The following is a 19,483-nucleotide window of genomic DNA, read 5'->3' as shown; positions in this document are numbered from 1 at the left end:
CGATACGACCGTCCACACGTTTCTGAGCCTCCCTGCTTCGGTTAGAGAGTGAAACACTTTCTGCAGCGTTTCTGCCCTCAGCAGAGAAGACGCCTGCTCATTTTTCATGCAAATTATTCTGTCGAGGGTGAGTTGGCGTGTTTCAGCCGTCTGAGTTTCACAGGGAGAGACTTCGCTCCCAGGAGGTTTGGGACTGGCAGCGCTCCACTTTCACGCTGCCTTCCATCTACAAAACTGCGTATTTCTGGAGCGTCATGGTGGATCAGCGCTGCGACTCCCTGTTTTCTCCACATTTCCTCTAAAATCATCAGAACAGAATCTGTATTTTCCTCTTCCTTCTTGGTGGGTGTGAGCCAAACATTGATGATTGATGATGATTGATAATATCAAAGTAAAAAATGCAAATTATTAGATAAACACACATTTCTGTCTTCTCTGAAATGCTACAAAGAGGGTGTGAAACGCTGCCACACTCTCTGATTCTGTATGCAGCATTGAGCTAAATGATAACTCACAATAACAATGCTAATATGTTCACCGTTGTCATGACATCTGAGGCTGATGGGATTGTTGTTAGTCTCGCATAAAGTGTTGGACAAAATGAAATATTGACCTGATGATGGCGCTAGAGGAAAAATCAGGCGATCACCAAAGCTGAGGGAAACGTGAACATCTGTGCAAAATGTATTTGCAATAATTCCAGTGGGTGACGAGACACGTTACTAAATGTCAAACATGTCATCCTCATGTGACACAAGCAGAAACGTCAAGTTTCAAGTTAAAGTTCATCGTCTGGGGATCATGAATGTGTTCCAGGAATCGGTTGTGGAGACATTTCAGTCTGGACCAAAGTGCTGAAACCTGCAGCCACGATGCTAGGAAGGAAAGAAAGTTTGAAGATTGTATGAATGATGGAAAATGCAACAACAAAAGGAGGGGAGGGGGGAAACTGAAGAGAGAAAGGTTGACGGGTAGAGGAGGAGGCAACGGGTGAAAAAGGAGGAAGAAGAAAAGAAGGATGAGGGAAGACAAAATGTAATAATATTTTGGCTGCGGCTTCAGATAAATCTGAACACACACGCAGTTGCTCTTTGTCTGCAACACACACACACACACACACACACACACACACTTTGAGCTCTATCTGCGAGCAGCACATTGTTGCGACACTGCTGGTGTCCAACAAACAGTAGTTACAGGGACGTCTGCCAGGCAGCGTCTGGTATTGGAGATAAGGCGTGTTTTAGGATCGCCATGGCAACCACACCAAGCCCTGCTGCACTGTGGCTGATGGGAGTACGAACGAGGCGCTGATACGGCGGAGCCTCCATTAAAACACTCGGCAGTGAAAACATTCGTACACGTCTGAAGCTGCTCTGTGAAACCACCGCGGATCGGCTCAGGGTTCAGCTCAGGGGCTGAGGATCACCATGGAAACAACCAGACAGTCCCAGCTGGCGCGTAGGTCGTACCTGTCTGTCGTAGTTGATCTGCGTTTCCTGCTCAATGTCGGAGTCGAGCTCCGGGACATCCGACACGTCGCTGTCCGACTCCTCGCTGTTGGAGTCCCCGTGGCTGTCTGCGGAGGAGACATGTTCGCTTTACTCAATTATCGAAATCGAGTTTGGTGAATGGAGAAAATAAAACCACACCCAAGTAACCTGATATACCTTGAATTCTCATGATGTCTGCTCAAAGTCTACTCAAAACAACCCGGCAACTATTGGACCCCTAGAGCCCCTAAACCTGGAACTACTGCACCTTCACTGTCATGAAAACCTCTACAGCCTTCTCAAAAACAACAACACTGACAAGACCACAGAACTTGCACAAGAACCCATAAATCAATCATGTAAACTCAGGACTTCCAGGACACTTGGAACTCCACTGAGATCCCTAAAACCTGCTCAAGAAAACATGAAACCAATACAGAACCCTTGAAAGTCTTAGAAGGACCTGTAAGCCCTCAAGAAATCCTTCCACCACATAAAAGATCTCCGCAACTTTCATGAGGATCCATTAAGAAAATATGGAACCTACTCGCAAGGAGAGCTACACAAGAAACTCAATACACTTGGAAGTTGGAGGCCTCCTAAAGTCTGTTCAACCACTCATGATACCCTTGGAACTGTAAAAGTGACCTTTAAAGCCTCAAGGAAACCTGAAAACACTTACAGGACCACTTGAACTCTCACTCTTAAGGACTTCTAAAGCCTAGCCTAGAAATTATATAATCACTTCCAGGATATACAGATTTCCCAAGAACCCCTACAGAACCAATTCCAGCGTACTTCCACAAAGATCTATAAAACCTTTACATGAAAACCTGGAACCACCTATGTGACCCCTGCAACATGAGAACATCTAAAGCTTAACAGAGATAACTTCCAGGAAGTTCACAGGCTGGCTTAGTGACCACTGGAACATGCAAAAGTACCTCAGGAACCCCCTTCAAGGTCCTCCCTACCAGGTATGTTGACGTCCAGTCCTCCATTCATGACGGACTCTGGTAGAAACCGCCACTGGAAGAGGGCGTGGTCAGCTCCACCCGTGGTCATCACCCACTGCAGGTCATGTGACCAGCGGACGTTGGTCACATGGGCTGAGTGTCCAATGTACTTCTTGAATTTGGCTCCTTGGAGAGAAAAGACGGCTCACATTTAACAACAGAACAGAGAGAATAAAGAACAAAACACAGAGAAAGACAGACAGACAGAGACCTTTCCTCTGACAGGGGAAGCGGTAGAGCTTAACGAGGCCGAGGTCGTCTCCGGTGACGAGCACCGCAGCGGCGTGGTTGGCATCCACGGCGTTGATCTCGGTTAGGTCCGAGTATTTAGGCCAGATGCCGGTGACTTCTGAGCCCAGGACACCACTCCAGGATGCCCAGCACTGACCCTTGACCTCCTCTTTACTGATGACCGGCTTCCCCACTGCAGGAGGAGGAGGAGGAGGAGGAAGAGAACAGTGTGTGAATGTTAATAAATTAACTCTCTCACTCCTGTAGCTAATCTTTCATGCATTAGCGTGCAGCAGTTTGTCTCTGTGTCGATGCTAACGATAACACACAGCCTATCTGCACATTTCAATCAACGATAACCTCCTTGAACAGACAGAAGCGAGATGAGGAAACATGTGGACAGTGCAGGTTTTAATCTCCCACCCTGAAATCTGCTCCGAGCTGCAGAGCTGCTTCGTCTTGGTGGAAGTTTTCTGTGTGTGTGTGTGTGGGTGTGTGTGTGGGTGTGTGTGTGTGTGTGTTTTCAGTTTGCTCTGTCATCTAAAGCTTCTGTCTTTATCCTTCATTCACTCCTGACAATTAAAATCCTGAAGATTTTCAGGATATCAAACCCATTTTTTATTCTATTTATGGATGAAAGGTTTTCGTTTAATGTCCACATTCTGTAATTACCTCACAAGCTGAAACTGCCAGTGGCGGAGTCCGCCATTCCGGCACTGGATATAAACTGACTTCAGGTGGACGAGGGATTCACAGGAAACAACACAACATGTGACCCAGTGTCTGCTTACTGTTCTCTCTTCTACTTATTGCTAATGCTAACTGTCAAGACTTTAGTTATTTGACCTTTATTTGTGAATCTAGCTAATTTATTTTAAGAGTTTGCACTCCCGCTTTTATTTTGAAAGGGTCCGCACGATTTCCGGTGTTTACGGCAGTTGTGTTGGGTATTTTGGCAGAAGCACACGGCCCATTGGTAAGCTGCAGCTAAAGAAACAGACTGCTAACAATGTGTAACATGAAAATATATCGTTTTGGCATTCGCGGTTAGCATTGCCGGTTAGCATGTTAAGCTAACGCTGTTAGCCTTCTAAGCTAGCGTTTAGCTAGCTGTTGTTAGCATTTAGCTTAAATGTTAGTTGCTAATGGTTACACTGTGATTAATCATTTGGGTCTGCTGTGTGTATTTCAGTTCATGGCTTTAATTCATAGGAGTATATTTGATTGATACATTTTAAAAAGTCTATGTTTGTTTACATTAAAAAAGTTACTATATGTAACGTGTTATTTTGATTAACCATTCTAGATTTATGACCTGTGTTGCCTGTGACAACTGTGTCACCTGAGGTCCCTTTGTTATAAAATAAAAGAAGACAAAGGATAACACGAGTTGTACCCACTGTGTGCTTCCTGTCAAGCCTTTTCGGAGGGCTAAGAACTTAAAAATCCGAACACTAACAGCTAACTGCAACTGCTTCATATTTAAAGTGTTTAAATTTTTATTGCGATGCAGTGACAGGAAGTGGATTCTATTTGACACTGAGGTAAACAATGACCGTGATTGTCCATCGTCCGACGAAACAAAACAACAGCTGTTAGATGTTCGAAGGCTGCGCACCTCCAACTCCTCGCAACAGAACTAACCGCTTTAACTGTCCTGAAGCTACACGTGTGCACCGTGTGCAGCGTGGAATCAGGTGGAGACGACTCACTGCACGACAGAAAGAGGACAGTTATTCTCTATCAAAACAACAGTGACAAAATAGCTTCCCGAGGAGTGTTTGCTGCCTCCAGATTGGAACGATGGAGTGTTTAACTGCACTTGCTGTTACCACGGTAACCACAAGAGTCGCCAAAACAGCCGGGACCGACAATGATTTTTAATTTAAAAAAAACATTTCCATCACTCCATCCTAAAACATGCTGTGTGGCAGTCGGCCTCCTGCTCACTGACAAAAGCAAGTATATTCAGTGTGTGTCTGTGTGTGTGCGTGCGTGTGTACCTGACAGTGTATCATCATACACCCTCTGACAGGAGACATTTTTCAGGTCCATTTCATCATAAGTGTGAAAACATGTTTTCTTGTAATTTGTGTGAGCTGACCCTTTAACTCCAGCATCGTCATGTATCGCCGTGCATCTTAAAAAGAGGATGATGCAGATGGAAAACCAGCTCCTGACCCTAAAAACTCACTGGGCATTCGGTAGAAGAGGCGTTCTCCAGCTCCGTCGTTGGTCTGCAGGACCTTGCTGTCCAGAGACCAGTCCAGGTGTGTGATGAAACTGGTGGATTTGCTGCACTCTCCTACCTGCAGGTGACAGACAGAGGACATGACCAACAATGAGAGGGAGCCTCTGTTCACAGGAAGACGAATTCAGTGAATGCTAACATCAGTTATGCTTCCTGCATGTACTCACAGTACTGTTACTGCTACAACTACTACATCCTGTATGCAGACTGACTGTCCTCTTCCTAAGCTGGCACTGCTATCACGTCCACGTCCTTTGATCTGTGCAGGACACCTGTCGCACTTTGAGTTTTGAGGTGCACATTCTCTCCGTTCCTACCTTCTTGTATCTCTGAGCGACAGCGTAGATGTCCACGAGTCCGTCGTTGGAGCCCACAGCGAGGTACGCTCCATCCGGAGAAAACTTCATCTCGTGGATCACCTCCTTCCTGTCTTTGATGTGAACGACCTCCGTCATGTCTCTGAGATGGACAGAGGACAACTTCCTGTTAATGCCACAACGCAACAAAGCAATATCAGTTTGTAATTTTAATGTGTGTGTCTTAAAACGCTGTTTGCGTGGTGTGTGTGTGTGTGCGTGTGTGTGTGTGTGTGCGCGCTACCTGACTCGCAGTACAGTGAAGGATCCGTCCTTCATGCCCAGAGCCAGCTGGTATCCGTCCACGCTGAACGCCACGCTCCGCACCGCCTCCTCCATGTTACAGCGAGCGATGAGGGCATGATCCACCAGACTCCATAACCTGACACACACACACACACACACACACACACACACACACACACACACACACACACAGTCAGATATAGGTACATTTAGGAAGACACACACGTATAGATCTTTTCCACTACAGTAACTTAAAGGTTGCATCAAAACACTCAGTCCGCTGAGAAATCCGCCCGTATTCAGAAACTGAGCCTTCAAACGAGCCGTCGGGACTTCTATAAAGTTCTGATGTCACAACTGTACTGTCACCGCCCTCAGACACGCCCCCTGCAGGACCATGGCTGCAAAAACAGGCAGAAACACCTGCACCTGCTCAGGCTGGTGAGAGCTGGCCAATCAGATCTGACTTGGCTTTTCAGGAGGAGTGCCTTAAAGAGACAGTCTCTTTACAGGCAGTAAAAACTCTCATAAACACACTTAATGAGGTGAATAACATGCTGAGATTGAACCCCTGAAACTGGCCTGCTGGACGATGGACCACTACAGGTCAGCCATCAGTCGGAGTTTAGGTCTTTATATGCAGAATAAAAATAGCACAAGTGGTAAAACCAGTATAGCATAATAGTGCCTAATTCTGTTAACAAAGCTAATTTTAGAAAGCTAATTACAGTCTTAACCGACATTACAGTGGTTCAATAAATACACCTAACATGGACTAGATGGTAGCATCATGAAATCCAGAGAGAGAAAGGAGTTACTGTGCTGCATGAAGCTGAAGATTCACATCATCAGCACCGACAACGATGGCAGAAACAGCAGAGAATGAGCGGAAACAAACACAATGAATGCCCCCAAGATGCATCATAGATGTGGTCTTCATAGAGCGTGTTTCCATAGTTTTCTTTCTCAGCATCTTTCTTTGTCTTTACTGCTGTTTCCATTATCGCCTGCGTTCAGCTGACTGTGTGCGTTTCTGTAATTATAGAATATATAATTGGCCTCTGAGGAATCTCCTGCAGCACTGAAGGAAACAGTAAGCGGAGCATAACCATCAAACTCCTCATTAAGTACAACAAAGTTGCTCATGAGCAAGGCACCAAACCAGCAGCCTGTGGTCGTACTGGGCAGCTCCCAGTATGTGTGTTCCTGCACTGACCTGACGGAGCGGTCGTCGCTGCCGGTAACAGCCAGAGGTTTTTTGGGGTGAACGTCCAGAGCCCAGAGCTCGCCCTCGCTGTGTCCCTGCATGATGAGCAGCGGTTTGTCCCGATCCCTCACCATCACCTGAACGCAACACAACCTCAAACTGAGCCTCAGCCCGATGGGCGACATTTTAAAGAAGCGTCACTTAAACACCTGAAAGCAGACTGAAACAGGGCATCATTACACCTGCTGGTGAGGACATAGACTGCTAGTTACATGTAAAAATTAATTAGACGTCTGTGTTTGGTTTGTGAAAGCTTCACACTGAAGAAGGTCCTGACGACACTGAAATGCTGCTGAATGCTGATCACTTTTCTGATGTCTAGATGTTTCTGAACTACTATCACCAGGTTAATGCTTACTGGGCTGAAATATAATAAAGACTCAAAGGAATCATTCACATTTTTTTTAAGAAATATGCTTACAATGAGGTTAGCCTAGCTTAGCGTAAAGACTGGAAGCAGGGGGAAACAGCTAGCCTGGTTCTATTGAAAGTTAACCCCTTTATCTTGTAGCTACGAATCCTGCAAACAGTTTTGCAGGATTTCTGTTCAACACAGAAAAATAGTTAAAAGAAAGTTAATCTCTTTCACCTGCTTCCAAAACAAATGCACACGCTGGCCAGGTGCAGGTCTTTACACCAGGTGGCAGAAGCAGTACTACTTTTGTCCACAGGGGCCGCCAAACTCATGCCTGAAAACATTTTCTTCTGTGTATCACAGGTAAACCTTGTACCACCAGGTGTAGTGAGGTAAACTGTGTGTGGACCAATGAGGAGCCAGCGTTCAGCGGACCAAAATAAAACCCTCTGAAAAGACATCTCTGCGGGGGGGCCAACAGCATGGGGCTGAGTTACTCTTTACTATTTTTTATCTTCTTTCTCACCTCAAAGATCTCGCTGTCCTGCGTTCCCGCCAGGATCCGGTCGGCTCGCCAGCAGACGCTGCGAATAGACAGACCTGGAGGAGGAAGAGGAGGAGGAGGAAGAGGATTAGATCAGCAGTAAAAACCTGTCAAAAATATCTAGAGGAACAACAGAAGGCTGCAACGAAAACCAACAGAATTAAACAGGCTGGAAGATAAAAGAGAGAGAAGAAGAGGAGAGGAGACAGGAGAGGGAAGAAGAAATGTAAAAGATGGATTTATAAAAACAAGATGAGCTAGAGGAAAAAAATAAAAGATGGTGGATGAAGAGCGAAAGACGAAAAGACTTTCTGTCTCAGTTTGCTTTCCTCCATCGTTTCTTAAAGGAGTGAAGGATGAAAAAGTAGGAGAGGCGGTAAAAGATTAGAGCAGATGAAGAGAGAAGCTGGGAGAGGTGGAAAACATGGAGGGAAAATCCTGAGCTGGACTGAGATCAAATCTATCTGGAGCAGAACGAAACGGAGTCCGATCGACGGTCATCGATGAGGAGGTGTTTCTGATTCCACCTGCAGCTTCATTCACTCCACAAACGTCATGACACAACACATCTTCACACCTGAACAGGTCGATTACCAGACTCCTCCCACGCTGCAGCTTATCGTCTGCTGCAGGAGTCAGACGTGGCTGACGGACTCATCGCTGGAAGATTTTAACTTTTGTCAGACAGGAAGTTAGAGACACACACACGCACGCACACACACACACACACAGAATCTAAAATCTAATTAGCAGAGCCGTTCAGCGGCACAGCGCTCGCCAATTAGAGCATCTGCTGTCGCTGATGGCATGAATCAGCATGTGATGTCTCCTGTAACTCTGTTAGAAACTCCTCTCCGGAGCTTCACGAGCCAAAGCAACCTGATACCAGACGAGGAGTTTGCGAGTGAAATTGGAAATAATTGGGGAAGACTTTTTGCACTGCAGCAGCGGCGCAGGAAGGATTCCTGATGTGTCATCTCAGATGTGTTGACAGCAGCCAGAAGGCAGCAGACAGGAAAACCTCACCTGAACCGATCACCTGCAAACCACCCAGAGGAAATACATGGGATTAAAGAGTGATCATGTCTGTTTCTTCCTCCTCCTCCTCCTCCTCCTCACTCCCTGCTCCTGAGAAACAACTCGTTTAGTTTATTATGCTCCTCGTTAGGCGTTTTAATGTTTAGCCTCGTGTTTCTCGATCGGTTTCTGGCTCTGACGGGTCACAGAGGAGGAGTGAGAGCGAAATGATGAATATCTTTTCTCGTCTCTGAATACAGGTGTGCTTTCTCACCTTTACCTTCTCCACACGGAGCTTGTTTCCATCCTCTACACCTCAGAGGGAGAAGAGAGGGGGTGAAAAGAAGTGGCTACAGTCGTGCTAGCAGCTCTGTGATTTGGCACAGTGGTGCTACGAGCTAAATGCTAATGCTAACGCGCAGCTGTTTGGCAGGTATAATGTTCACCATGTTCTTCGTTCTGGATCAAAGTGGTGGACCAACAGACCCGAGAAAGGGACAAACCTTCACATCGTCTGTCTCATTCTCACCGTCTGAAAGGAAAAACCTTTGAAAAAGGAAGTCACCTCCAGCTGAGATGAAACATTTTGCAGGCTGAACTTCCTCTAAAGCCGTTTGAGAGGTGACAGAGTTAACCCTCCACCCCCTCCAGCTCCTCCAAAACGAGGCCATTTCCAACTCTGACGGGGAGCACAGACCAAACCTTTACCTCCTTCCTCTCACTTCAGAAATCTTCAGAGAGGAGACATGAAAAGGAGGCCAGGAGCTTAATGGCTCACCCCCACAGCTTTGCCTAAAGGAGCACATCTCTGCCTCCTGCTGGGGGAGGCATAGAGGAGGAGAGGGGTTCAAACATTTACCACCTCCTGGTTTTCCTAAAATCAGGTCAGTTCGCGTCTCCTGCTGAAGACACAAGAAGACAAACGTTTCCACCTCTGCTCTTACTGAGAACGTCTCATCAAAGAGAAAAAGACAGAAAATCAGGACAGTCGGTCCTCCAACTACAGACAGACGATGACAGACAGACAGAGAGACAGAGAGAGACAGACACAGAGAGAGAGACAGAGAGAAAGACAGACAGAGAGAGACAGACACAGAGAGGGAGAGAGACAGAGAGAGACAGACAGAGAGAGACAGACACAGAGAGAGACAGAGAGACAGAGAGAGACAGACAGAGAGAGACAGACAGAGAGAGACAGAGAGAGACAGAGAGAAAGACAGACACAGAGAGAGAGAGAGAGAGAGAGAGAGAGAGACAGAGAGAGACAGAAAGACAGACAGACAGAGAGAGACAGACAGAGAGACACAGAGGGAGAGAGAGACAGACAGAGACACAGAGAGACAGAGAAAGAGAGACAGAGAGAGACAGAGACAGAGAAAGACAGACAGACAGAGACCACAAAAGAGTCTTGGATTTCAGAATGAGCTTTTCTCTTCACTCTGTTCTCCTGCAGGAGGTGGAGGGAGGTGAGGAGCAGTTTGACTTTAAGAAGAGACACAGTGAGACTGAGACAGAGGAACAGGTTTAAAGAGCCAGTCAGTGTGTGTGTGTGTGTGTGTGTGTGTGTGTGTGTGAGGTCTGTACAAGTTTAAAGGTCTCACACACACAACAGATGGTTGGTCGAGTCCAGGTCTTGGTCTAATGCACTTTACCGCCCCCGCCCTTCAGATGGCTGCAGCATCTTTAACTCCATCTCTGCAGTCGTGTCATTTCTGACACAGTGAGGTTCATTTAACGCAACACGGCCACATTTAAATGATCAGTGCTGCTGCGCTGAAGATAACATTTGTGGCTAATTTACGGCATCTTTAACATCTTAGTTAAAGTTAAATAAATGACCATTTATTTTACGTAAACCATGCAAAGACGTGGTTTTATTTTCTGCCTCTGTTATATCTGCGCATGTTTTCTGTTTCCTGTCTCGTCACGTGTTGTTTGAGCTGCACTCTGCAGACTGTGCACACTTCAGAGGCAGCCGAAGGCGTTCTAGGAAACCTTTCACTACGCTGACGTTCCCGCTGCTACCAGAAGCTAACCAGAGCCGCTGGAGACGCTCCAGACGTGACCCTGGTCCCTCGAGTCCCCTGAGGACACGCTCAGTCCAAACTGCATCAAAGGCACTTTGTTGAGATTTCGACTGCATGCTGGTGTGTGTTCTGGTGTGTGTGTCCTGGTGTGTGTGTTCTAGTGTGTGTGTCCTGGGTTCTGGTGTGTGTGTTCTGGTGTGTGTGTGTTCTGGTGTGAGTTCTGGTGTGTGTGTTCTAGTGTGTGTGTCCTGGGTTCTGGTGTGTGTGTTCTGGTGTGTGTTCTGGTTTGAGTTCTGGTGTGTGTGTGTTCTGGGTTCTGGTGTGTGTGGGTTCTGGTGTGTGTTCTGGGTTCTGGTGTGAGTTCTGGGTTCTGGCGTGTGTTTAGCACCTTTGTATCCCTGCTCGGCCTCTCGCAGGTCGATCTTGGTGATCGGTTTGAAGTCGACGTCCCACAGTCGGATGCAGCCGTCTCTGCCTCCTGTGGCAAAACCCTCCTCACAGGAATACATGCTGAAGATACCAGCCTGCACACACACACACACACACACACACACACACACACGCACACACAGACACACACACACACACACACACACACACACACACACACACACACACAGAGACATCATCAGAAAACTAATCAGCTGCTTTAACGACCCCCAGTGTCGGTCAGCAGGTGTGAGACTCACCCCGTGGGCGGCCTGAACCGTTCGTATCAGGTTCAGTCCCTTCCAGACGTAAATGTCCCCATTGAGCGCCCCCGAGTACGTGATGTCATCTTTGGCCGACGCGACGCACAGGATGGTCTGCAGGTCGCCCGTCTTCCCGAAAATCCCCCTCTTTGGAGTGAGGGCGTTACCACACAGGGACCAGAACTGCAGACACAGAGAGGGGACACATGAGGCCTTTCACACGTGAACTGTGTAAGAATCATCATCCTCAGTGCTTCATCCTGTGTTACCTTGATGTGCTTGACTCCACAGCTCACCAGGCGGTTCTGCTGAAACGGATCCCAGCAGATATCAAAGATCTGCAGGGAAGAAGAGATGTTAACACACACACACACACACACACGCACACGCAGACACACACCCAGACACACACAGACACACCCAGACACACACACACACCCAGACACACACACACACACACACACACACACACACACAAACACACACAGACACACACACACACGTATACAGTCTGTGCAACACACACACACACACACACACCCAGACACACACACACACACACGTATGCAGTCAATGCAACACACACACGCACACACACACACACACACATACACACACACACACGTATGCAGTCTGTGCAACACACACACACTCACACACACACACTCACATATGCAGTCAATGCAACACACACACACACACGCACACACACACACACAGACATACACACACGTATGCAGTCTGTGCAACACACACACACACACTCATGTATGCAGTCAATGCAACACGCACACACGCACACACACACACACTCACATATGCAGTCTGTGCAACACACACACACTCACACACACACACACACACACTCACGTATGCAGTTTATGCAACACACACACACACAAACACACATACGTATGCAGTCTATGCAACACACACACACAGACATACACACACAAACAGAAGTATACAGTCTGTGCAACACACACACACACGTATAGTCTGTGCAGCACACACACACACACACGTATACAGTCTGCGCAACACACACACACACACACACAAACAAACACACACACACACACACACCCTGTCTGAGTGTCCGGTGGCTGTAGCCAGGATCTTCCCTCTCTTCCACTCCCAGATACACACTGTGTTCTTGGCGTCCAGGCCGACCGAGGCTAACCGCTACAGAGGAGAGAGAGAGAGAGACAGACAGAGAGAGACAGAGAGACAGACAGAGAGACAGACACAGACAGAGAGACAGACAGAGAGACAGACAGACAGAGAGACAGACACAGACAGAGAGACAGACAGAGAGACAGACAGACAGACAGTCAGAGAGAGAGACAGACAGACAGACAGAGTTAATAATCAAATAAAATCTTATTTAATGTAACTTTATTGATATTTTTCAGTCCTAATGAGTCTGATATAAATAAAGTTTGAGTTTCCTGCAGAACTTTGTTGCGTTGTAATGAATCACAGTTTGTTCTCAGGACTCACTTTGGTTCAGAGGAGGAAGAATCAGTGTCCCACTGTCCAAACACTGTGTTACCAGTAAAGTCCTGCACTCAGATTAATATCAACAGCAGAAAAGTGGCAGCAGGCAGCAGAATGACCCTGACACTATGATGCCACCAGATACTGCATCATAATGAGTATTAGTACATTTCTACATTCATATATAACACCAACTGGCATTTAAATATACTGAAACACATTAAACATAATGTTTTCTAGTGTAACTAACACTGTCAGATAAACACAGTGCGGTAAAAAATACAGTATTTGCCTCTGAAATGAAGTAAAAGTACACAGTAAGAATTTCTTTGCAGCACTTTTTGCAGTGTTCAGAGGAATATTCACTCTGTAATAATAAATCAGCCTGAGCACAGGATTTATGATTAAATTGGATTTATGGTTATTTTATTGATTCTGTGTTTACTCTGATTTACTCTGAAGTGTCACGTCATCGTGAGCGAGGTCCCGGCCAGAAGCAGAAACTGCCGACGCAGCAGTCTGGATCAGTAGAGTCAGAAGTTCCCCTTAGAACCAGCAAGAACTCCTTTCATTTTATTAACAGTTTTAAATGTTTTCTACCTCAGCAGTGACCCGACAGCCGTTTTAAAACGTTTGGAAGTTTCCACAGTTTCAGTTTTACAGGTGTCCTTCACCTGGCGGCCATATTTAAACCAGCGCTGACTAACAGGAGACAAACAGCAGTCTGTCCTGTTCCGCTCTGATTCACCCACCCACCTCGACCTCCTCCATATGCACACCGCTGCTCTCTAACAGCGTCACCCGACTTCCTCATTTGCTCGAACGTGAATGTTAACAGATGTCGTTCAGCAGCAGGTTTGGAGCTAAATGAGCGACGGAGAAACATTTACGGTTCAAGCTTTTAGTCGACAGGAGCCGTTTCCAGACATGATGCAAAACGGAGGCTGCAGGAAGCGCAGATGACGGATGAAGCTGCCGACTCGTTTGTGATAATGACTGTTATCAGTACTGCATGTATTTGTACCTGCAGTATCATGAAAAGACTGGAAAGCAGTACACAGGTTTGTACTCTGCAGGTTTCACGTCCTCACTGTGAATTCTTCAGACAATGACCTGCTCTGTTCACACCTGTGATCAACTGGACATTAACGTGGCCTTTGTACCGGTTCACTGTGAACAGGACCTGGTGTTCAGTCAAAACTCGGAGAGCGAGAGACAAAGAGGCGAAGCAGAGGCTTGTTTCCTGCTCTGAGTCTGGATTTCGTCCAGTGCAGATCAGCTCGGGTGTCATCGTTCTGTCAACACAGGTTCAACATGGAGGCCGCATTAAGAAACAAAAAGACCACAAACAAACAACAAGCTGTGCAACAGGAACTGAGCCGGTGTCAGAAAACAGCCATCCAATGAGAGCGCAGGATGTAAACGATGTTCACCCCACCCACCGAGCTTCAGGAGAGGCCTCAGACCGACGAGGCGTCCGTCTGAGTGTGTGAAGACTCAGAGAAACGCTCGCTGTCGCCCACTCACAGCCTGTTCCAACACTGAGCCGTGCTCAAACAGTGGACTGAACGCTCCACCTGTCTGAAAACACCTGGACTGACGTCACTGAACGCAGCGTCCTGCACGCCAGCAAACTCGCCGTGACTCAAGGCGTGTTCGACCAGAGCAGATGAACTGAGTCACAGCGCAGAGTCATCGGGAGGAAGCGATGTCGCCACACGATATAAATCAAGCATAACGCTGCAGGTGACGGACGTGTTCACTCAGGCTGCTGCAGAGCGAGCGGCAGAGACGACGACCAGGAGATCCACTGAGTGCAGAGCTACGAAACACCACAACACCCCTCCAAAGACCCAGCCTGAGGGGCCGTCCCCACCGACAACACGAACAAGATGAAGATGAAGATCTGCAAACAGCTGCACGCTCCAGCTGTGCTGCCTGCTCAGAGGAACGGACGCTCGTTCACAAAGAGCCGACGACTGTAGCTGAACCAAAGAGATGGATCATCTTCATCATCATCACACTGTGTCATTTCCCAGTGTGTGTGTGTGTGTGTGTGTGTGTGTGTGTGCGTGCATGCGTGCGTGCGTGTGTGTGCGTGTCACCTGTCCGTCAGCGCTGAATGCGAGGCAGGCGATGCCGTGTGTGTGACCGTCGCGGAGCAGAGAGACGGTCTGGACGGTGAAGGAGTCCCACACACACACGTAGGGATCCTTCCCCACCTGACCGGTCGCCACCAGGGAGCGCTCCGGGTGCAGCGCCAGGCTGAGGGCGGAGGAGGGGGGGGGCAGGTGAACGGTGGAGGAGGAGGAGACAGAAAGGAGAGATCAGTGAACGAGTGAATGAATAAATAATCGTTATTGTCATCATACTCAGGTACACACACTTCAGTAAAACAATTCTCCATCTGATTGGTCGGAATTTCTGACCAATCAGTGAACTTCATTCATTTAGCCCAGCTGACATCATCAGCAGTGATGGCAGCCTTCAGATCCATCACTTTAATCAAAGTACCAACACCACAATATGACAATACTCTGTTCCGGGTAAAAGTCCTGCATTCAAAATCCTTCTTCACTGAAAGTATTAAAGTATCAACACGAAAATGTACTTCAAGTTTCAAAAGTAAAAGTACTCATCGTTGATTGTTAATCCCGAAGCATCAATGATCGAGCAGCTTGGAGCTGCTGCAGGTGGAGCTGCTTTCAACCATGTCACATACAGTTAGCTAGTTTAGTCCAGTGGTGCCCAACCTGGGGGTCGGGCCCCTCCAGAGGGTCACCAGATCCACCTGAGGGGTCGTCAGGTGATTGATGTTTTCAGCTCCTGGACTTTTCTCTGATGTTTGATTTTGAGTGAAACGTTGGCTCATGGGAGAAAAGTCTCTTCATGCACTGACGCAAATGTTCAAATGTGAAGCTGCTTGAAGGCCATTTCATTGTAGCAGACAACAAACTACAGCACGAAGCACAGCAGCAGCTCATGAATCCTCTTTAAAACTGAAAGATGATCAAGATGATCGGCCGGAGGTGGATTTATAGTGGAGGATTTGTTTGTGGAGGATGAAATATGACACGTTTAGAAATAAATGTCAGAAAGAGTCTTTTTACAAACCTGTCTTCTCTCTCCTGTCTGTCCCTCAGAGGGTCAGTGTGCGCTCTCCTTTACAAAGAGGCTGCTATAAATACACTCACTGCTTAATGGCATCATTATCAACACACACACACACACACACACTCCTCTCTGCTTTGTTGATGGTGTAATGATCCCTGATGCTTGAAGAGTGCGTGTGTGTGTGTGTGTGTGTGTGTGTGTGTGTGTGGTGACTGCAGTGACCTTGACTTTTCTGTCTCCTCAGTGAGGACCAGATCTGACAGTAGCAGGTGTGAATCTGTCCTTTTACACTCCTCAGTGTGGTTGGGGGACAGACAGTAGAACTGCTTCACCTCGCTTCGTCCATCTGTCGTCTCTGTCTCTACAGTCATGTCCTGTCTCAGTCTTTTTGAAGATGTGTGTAGCGTGCTGTCTGCTGTGTGTCACAGTTCACTTAGCCTCAGTTACCAAACCCAGGAAACTGCAAACAGGTGATACAAGGTCTGAGAATTCACCACATACCTGCAGTTAACTGGTTTTCTGTTAAATACATTTCAATTAAACCTCTGGCATGAGTATGATATATGTGATTATTGTAAAGTGTGTGTGTGTGTGTGTGTGTGTGTGTGTGTGTGTGTGTGTGTGTGTGTGTGTGTGGAGTCAGGAAAGGTCAGTGTTGGTCTGGAACATAAAACAATAAAATATAACAGAAACAGAACAGGTGTGTCCACCACAAAGCCCCATTGATCTCAGCGACGCTGTCTGCTTGGCACACACACACACACATACACACACACACACACACACACACACACACACACACACACCCTTCAACATCGACTCTCCTCCTCAACCTGGCAGCCAATGAGCCTGCTAGCTGCCGCGTTGCCATGACGACCACATCACCAAGGGCGCGCGAGCTGAGGACTGAGCACGACAACTGTGGAGTCAAGGTCAAACACCACAACACACACACACACACACACACACACACACACACACACACACACACACACACACACACACACACACACACCTGAACTCACTCCCCCCCCGCTGACTGATACATGATGACTTCATGTTTTATATTCATTCATATTTACTCTCTGAATCATTTATCTGACGCTTTTGTTTTGTTTCCATACATTTAGGCACAAACCAGATGGCCAGGACTTTTATTTTGAAAATACCAAAATAAGTGTGTGTGTGTGTGTGTGTGTGTGTGTGTGTAAGAGATAGAGAGAGAGAGAGAGAGAGAGAGATTTACTTGGCTGTCAGCTACTACTGCTGCAGTACTTCCACAACTACTACAACAACTATTAGTTCCTGCTGCTACTGATACTACAGCCTACTACTACTTCTACTAGGTTTACTATAGTAGCAGTTGTACTGTAGTGCAGTGTACTGCAGTACTAGTCATCTCTACTGCCAGTTCAATTAATTTTACACTTTAACAAGATAGAAATCGCTTCACCATAAAATGCAGAAACAAATTCCTCATAATAATCAATAATGCAAAAAGAAAAGAAAATATGAAATCATTTTTTATACGTTTGTGTGGCTTCATTGTCTCATTTCACACCAACTGTTATGTATTAGTGAAATCACTGTTACCAGTCCAGCATGCTGTTCAGATCTTTCAGCTTAAAATCTCAAAATGTTTTTAGTTTTGGGAGTAAAATGATTTTTAACTTTAGCTGCTGCACACAATTACTCTGAAAGGATAAATAAAGTTGGATTGAACTGCCTGGAACTAAAAACATGATTCAATTAGTCTCACTGTGTTCTACAAAGAGAACAGATGGAGAACCAGCTCAGTACCACGGCTGCTACCAACACAGAGAGTGTGACTGTCAGAGGTAAGAAACTCAAACCGCTCCGACTGTCTGCATTAACTCACATTAATAAAATCACAATGGCAAATTTAAAAATTGGGAATTTAACTGCCATTAATAAACATTTCCCACAAGCCCCAGAGCACTGTGGCATCAAAAGAGACTATTATGAGAAAACTAAAATATATATAATTATAACGTGACGAAGAGCTTTATTGTTTTCACTTATTAGCATGAAAGCTTGTAGAAGAAGCTCGTTCATCCCAGAATATGGACAGTACACCTGAGTAAATGCAATGAATTATATAAGACACAAGAAGGTTAGACAGGAAGTGACATCAGGGCTTTACTCAGTGTTCCAGTCTGAACATTAAAGATCACAAACACAGTTTTTAGATCCATCAAAGCCAACAGAAGCCAAAAGAAACCACTGAAGGTCTTCATCAGTCTGAGGGAGGAGAAATCAGTGAGGAGAGAAGTCACGTCTGTGTAGGAGGAAGAGCGAGGGAGACGAGACACTGAAAGGAAGCTGCTAGACACACACACACACACACACCCTCTGAATGCAGGTATCTTCAATAGAATGATCAGATTTTCAGTTTCATGTTTCAGCTCGTTACTGTAACGGGTGCAGCAGCGTTCTCGCTGACATCATCACCTTTACACCTCACCTGCTGTGTGACAAAACAAACACAAACAGGTGTTTTCAGGTGACAATAAGACTGAGAGTCTACAGCCATGTTAGCCGCTCTGTGAGGCTGCAGTGAGATGCAGCATGCAGCATCAGCATGCTAACATGAGCGCGAGGACGAAGATGCTGAACGTGCCGAGGTTTCTCAGCACTAAGCTCAAAATACAGGTGGTGGGAATGTTGTTAGTTTCGCAGGTATTTAGTCATAAACCAAAGTATTGGACAAATTAAAATGTCGGCCTGATGGTGGCGCTAGATTAAACAGCAATAGTTGTTGAGACATTTTCCTCAGAACCACAAACATGAACCTCTGGCACTAAAGGAAAAGTCAGAGGATCATCTGAGTCATCAGGATTCAGTGTCTGGAGCTCAGAGCGTCTGAACTAGATCTGGTACCCGGGGGGGGGGGCAGCTCGCCAGCGAGGGAGGCAGAGACACTGCGAGGTGACATGTCATTGTCATTTTGTATTCCAGCCAATGTTAATGAGTGTTATTTAAGTCTTCAAAAAGAAATTCTACATCCATCAGTAGAATACATACAGAAGAAAGAAGGCCCCACCTCTCATTAGCAGACAGCCAATCACACATTAAGTAAAGGAGTGGCACCTGGAGTGGCCTATCAGGTTCAGGGGTGGGGTTTCTCTCCTCTGGACACGCCCCTCCTGAGGATCGTTATGGTGAAGCTTCTCAAAAAGAAAGAATCTCCACGTTTTAAAGCGTTTAAAGTGACACAAGCAACAAACAAAATCAACATCTGTGTCAGTGGCGGAACAACTGACCGAAACAACAGACCGACAGGCCAAAAGACCGACAGACCGACAGACTGACAGACCAAAACAACTGACCGACAGGCCGACAGACCGAAACAA

General features: G+C 46.6%; 1 protein-coding gene across 1 annotated transcript in view; it reads right to left on the bottom strand.

Annotated features, from left to right (window-relative positions):
* Positions 1 to 19,483, bottom strand: part of LOC121613725 (echinoderm microtubule-associated protein-like 6) — a 63,552-nt gene that overhangs the window by 28,989 nt on the left and 15,080 nt on the right. Inside the window, exons 2-14 of the mRNA XM_041947331.1 lie at positions 15,101 to 15,260; positions 12,582 to 12,680; positions 11,765 to 11,833; positions 11,493 to 11,678; positions 11,192 to 11,327; positions 7,742 to 7,815; positions 6,810 to 6,937; positions 5,592 to 5,729; positions 5,309 to 5,450; positions 4,935 to 5,049; positions 2,721 to 2,933; positions 2,468 to 2,635; positions 1,473 to 1,579 (exon numbers count right to left, since the gene is read on the bottom strand). Of these exons, the coding sequence (XP_041803265.1) occupies positions 1,473 to 1,579; positions 2,468 to 2,635; positions 2,721 to 2,933; positions 4,935 to 5,049; positions 5,309 to 5,450; positions 5,592 to 5,729; positions 6,810 to 6,937; positions 7,742 to 7,815; positions 11,192 to 11,327; positions 11,493 to 11,678; positions 11,765 to 11,833; positions 12,582 to 12,680; positions 15,101 to 15,260 (1,735 nt within the window). The remainder of the gene's footprint in view (positions 1 to 1,472; positions 1,580 to 2,467; positions 2,636 to 2,720; positions 2,934 to 4,934; positions 5,050 to 5,308; positions 5,451 to 5,591; positions 5,730 to 6,809; positions 6,938 to 7,741; positions 7,816 to 11,191; positions 11,328 to 11,492; positions 11,679 to 11,764; positions 11,834 to 12,581; positions 12,681 to 15,100; positions 15,261 to 19,483) is intronic.

Source organism: Chelmon rostratus, chromosome 11 (assembly GCF_017976325.1).
Source record: "Chelmon rostratus isolate fCheRos1 chromosome 11, fCheRos1.pri, whole genome shotgun sequence".
NCBI lineage: Eukaryota > Metazoa > Chordata > Actinopteri > Chaetodontiformes > Chaetodontidae > Chelmon > Chelmon rostratus.
Note: the sequence above shows the minus strand (reverse complement) of the source record. Positions and strands in the feature narration are given on the sequence as shown.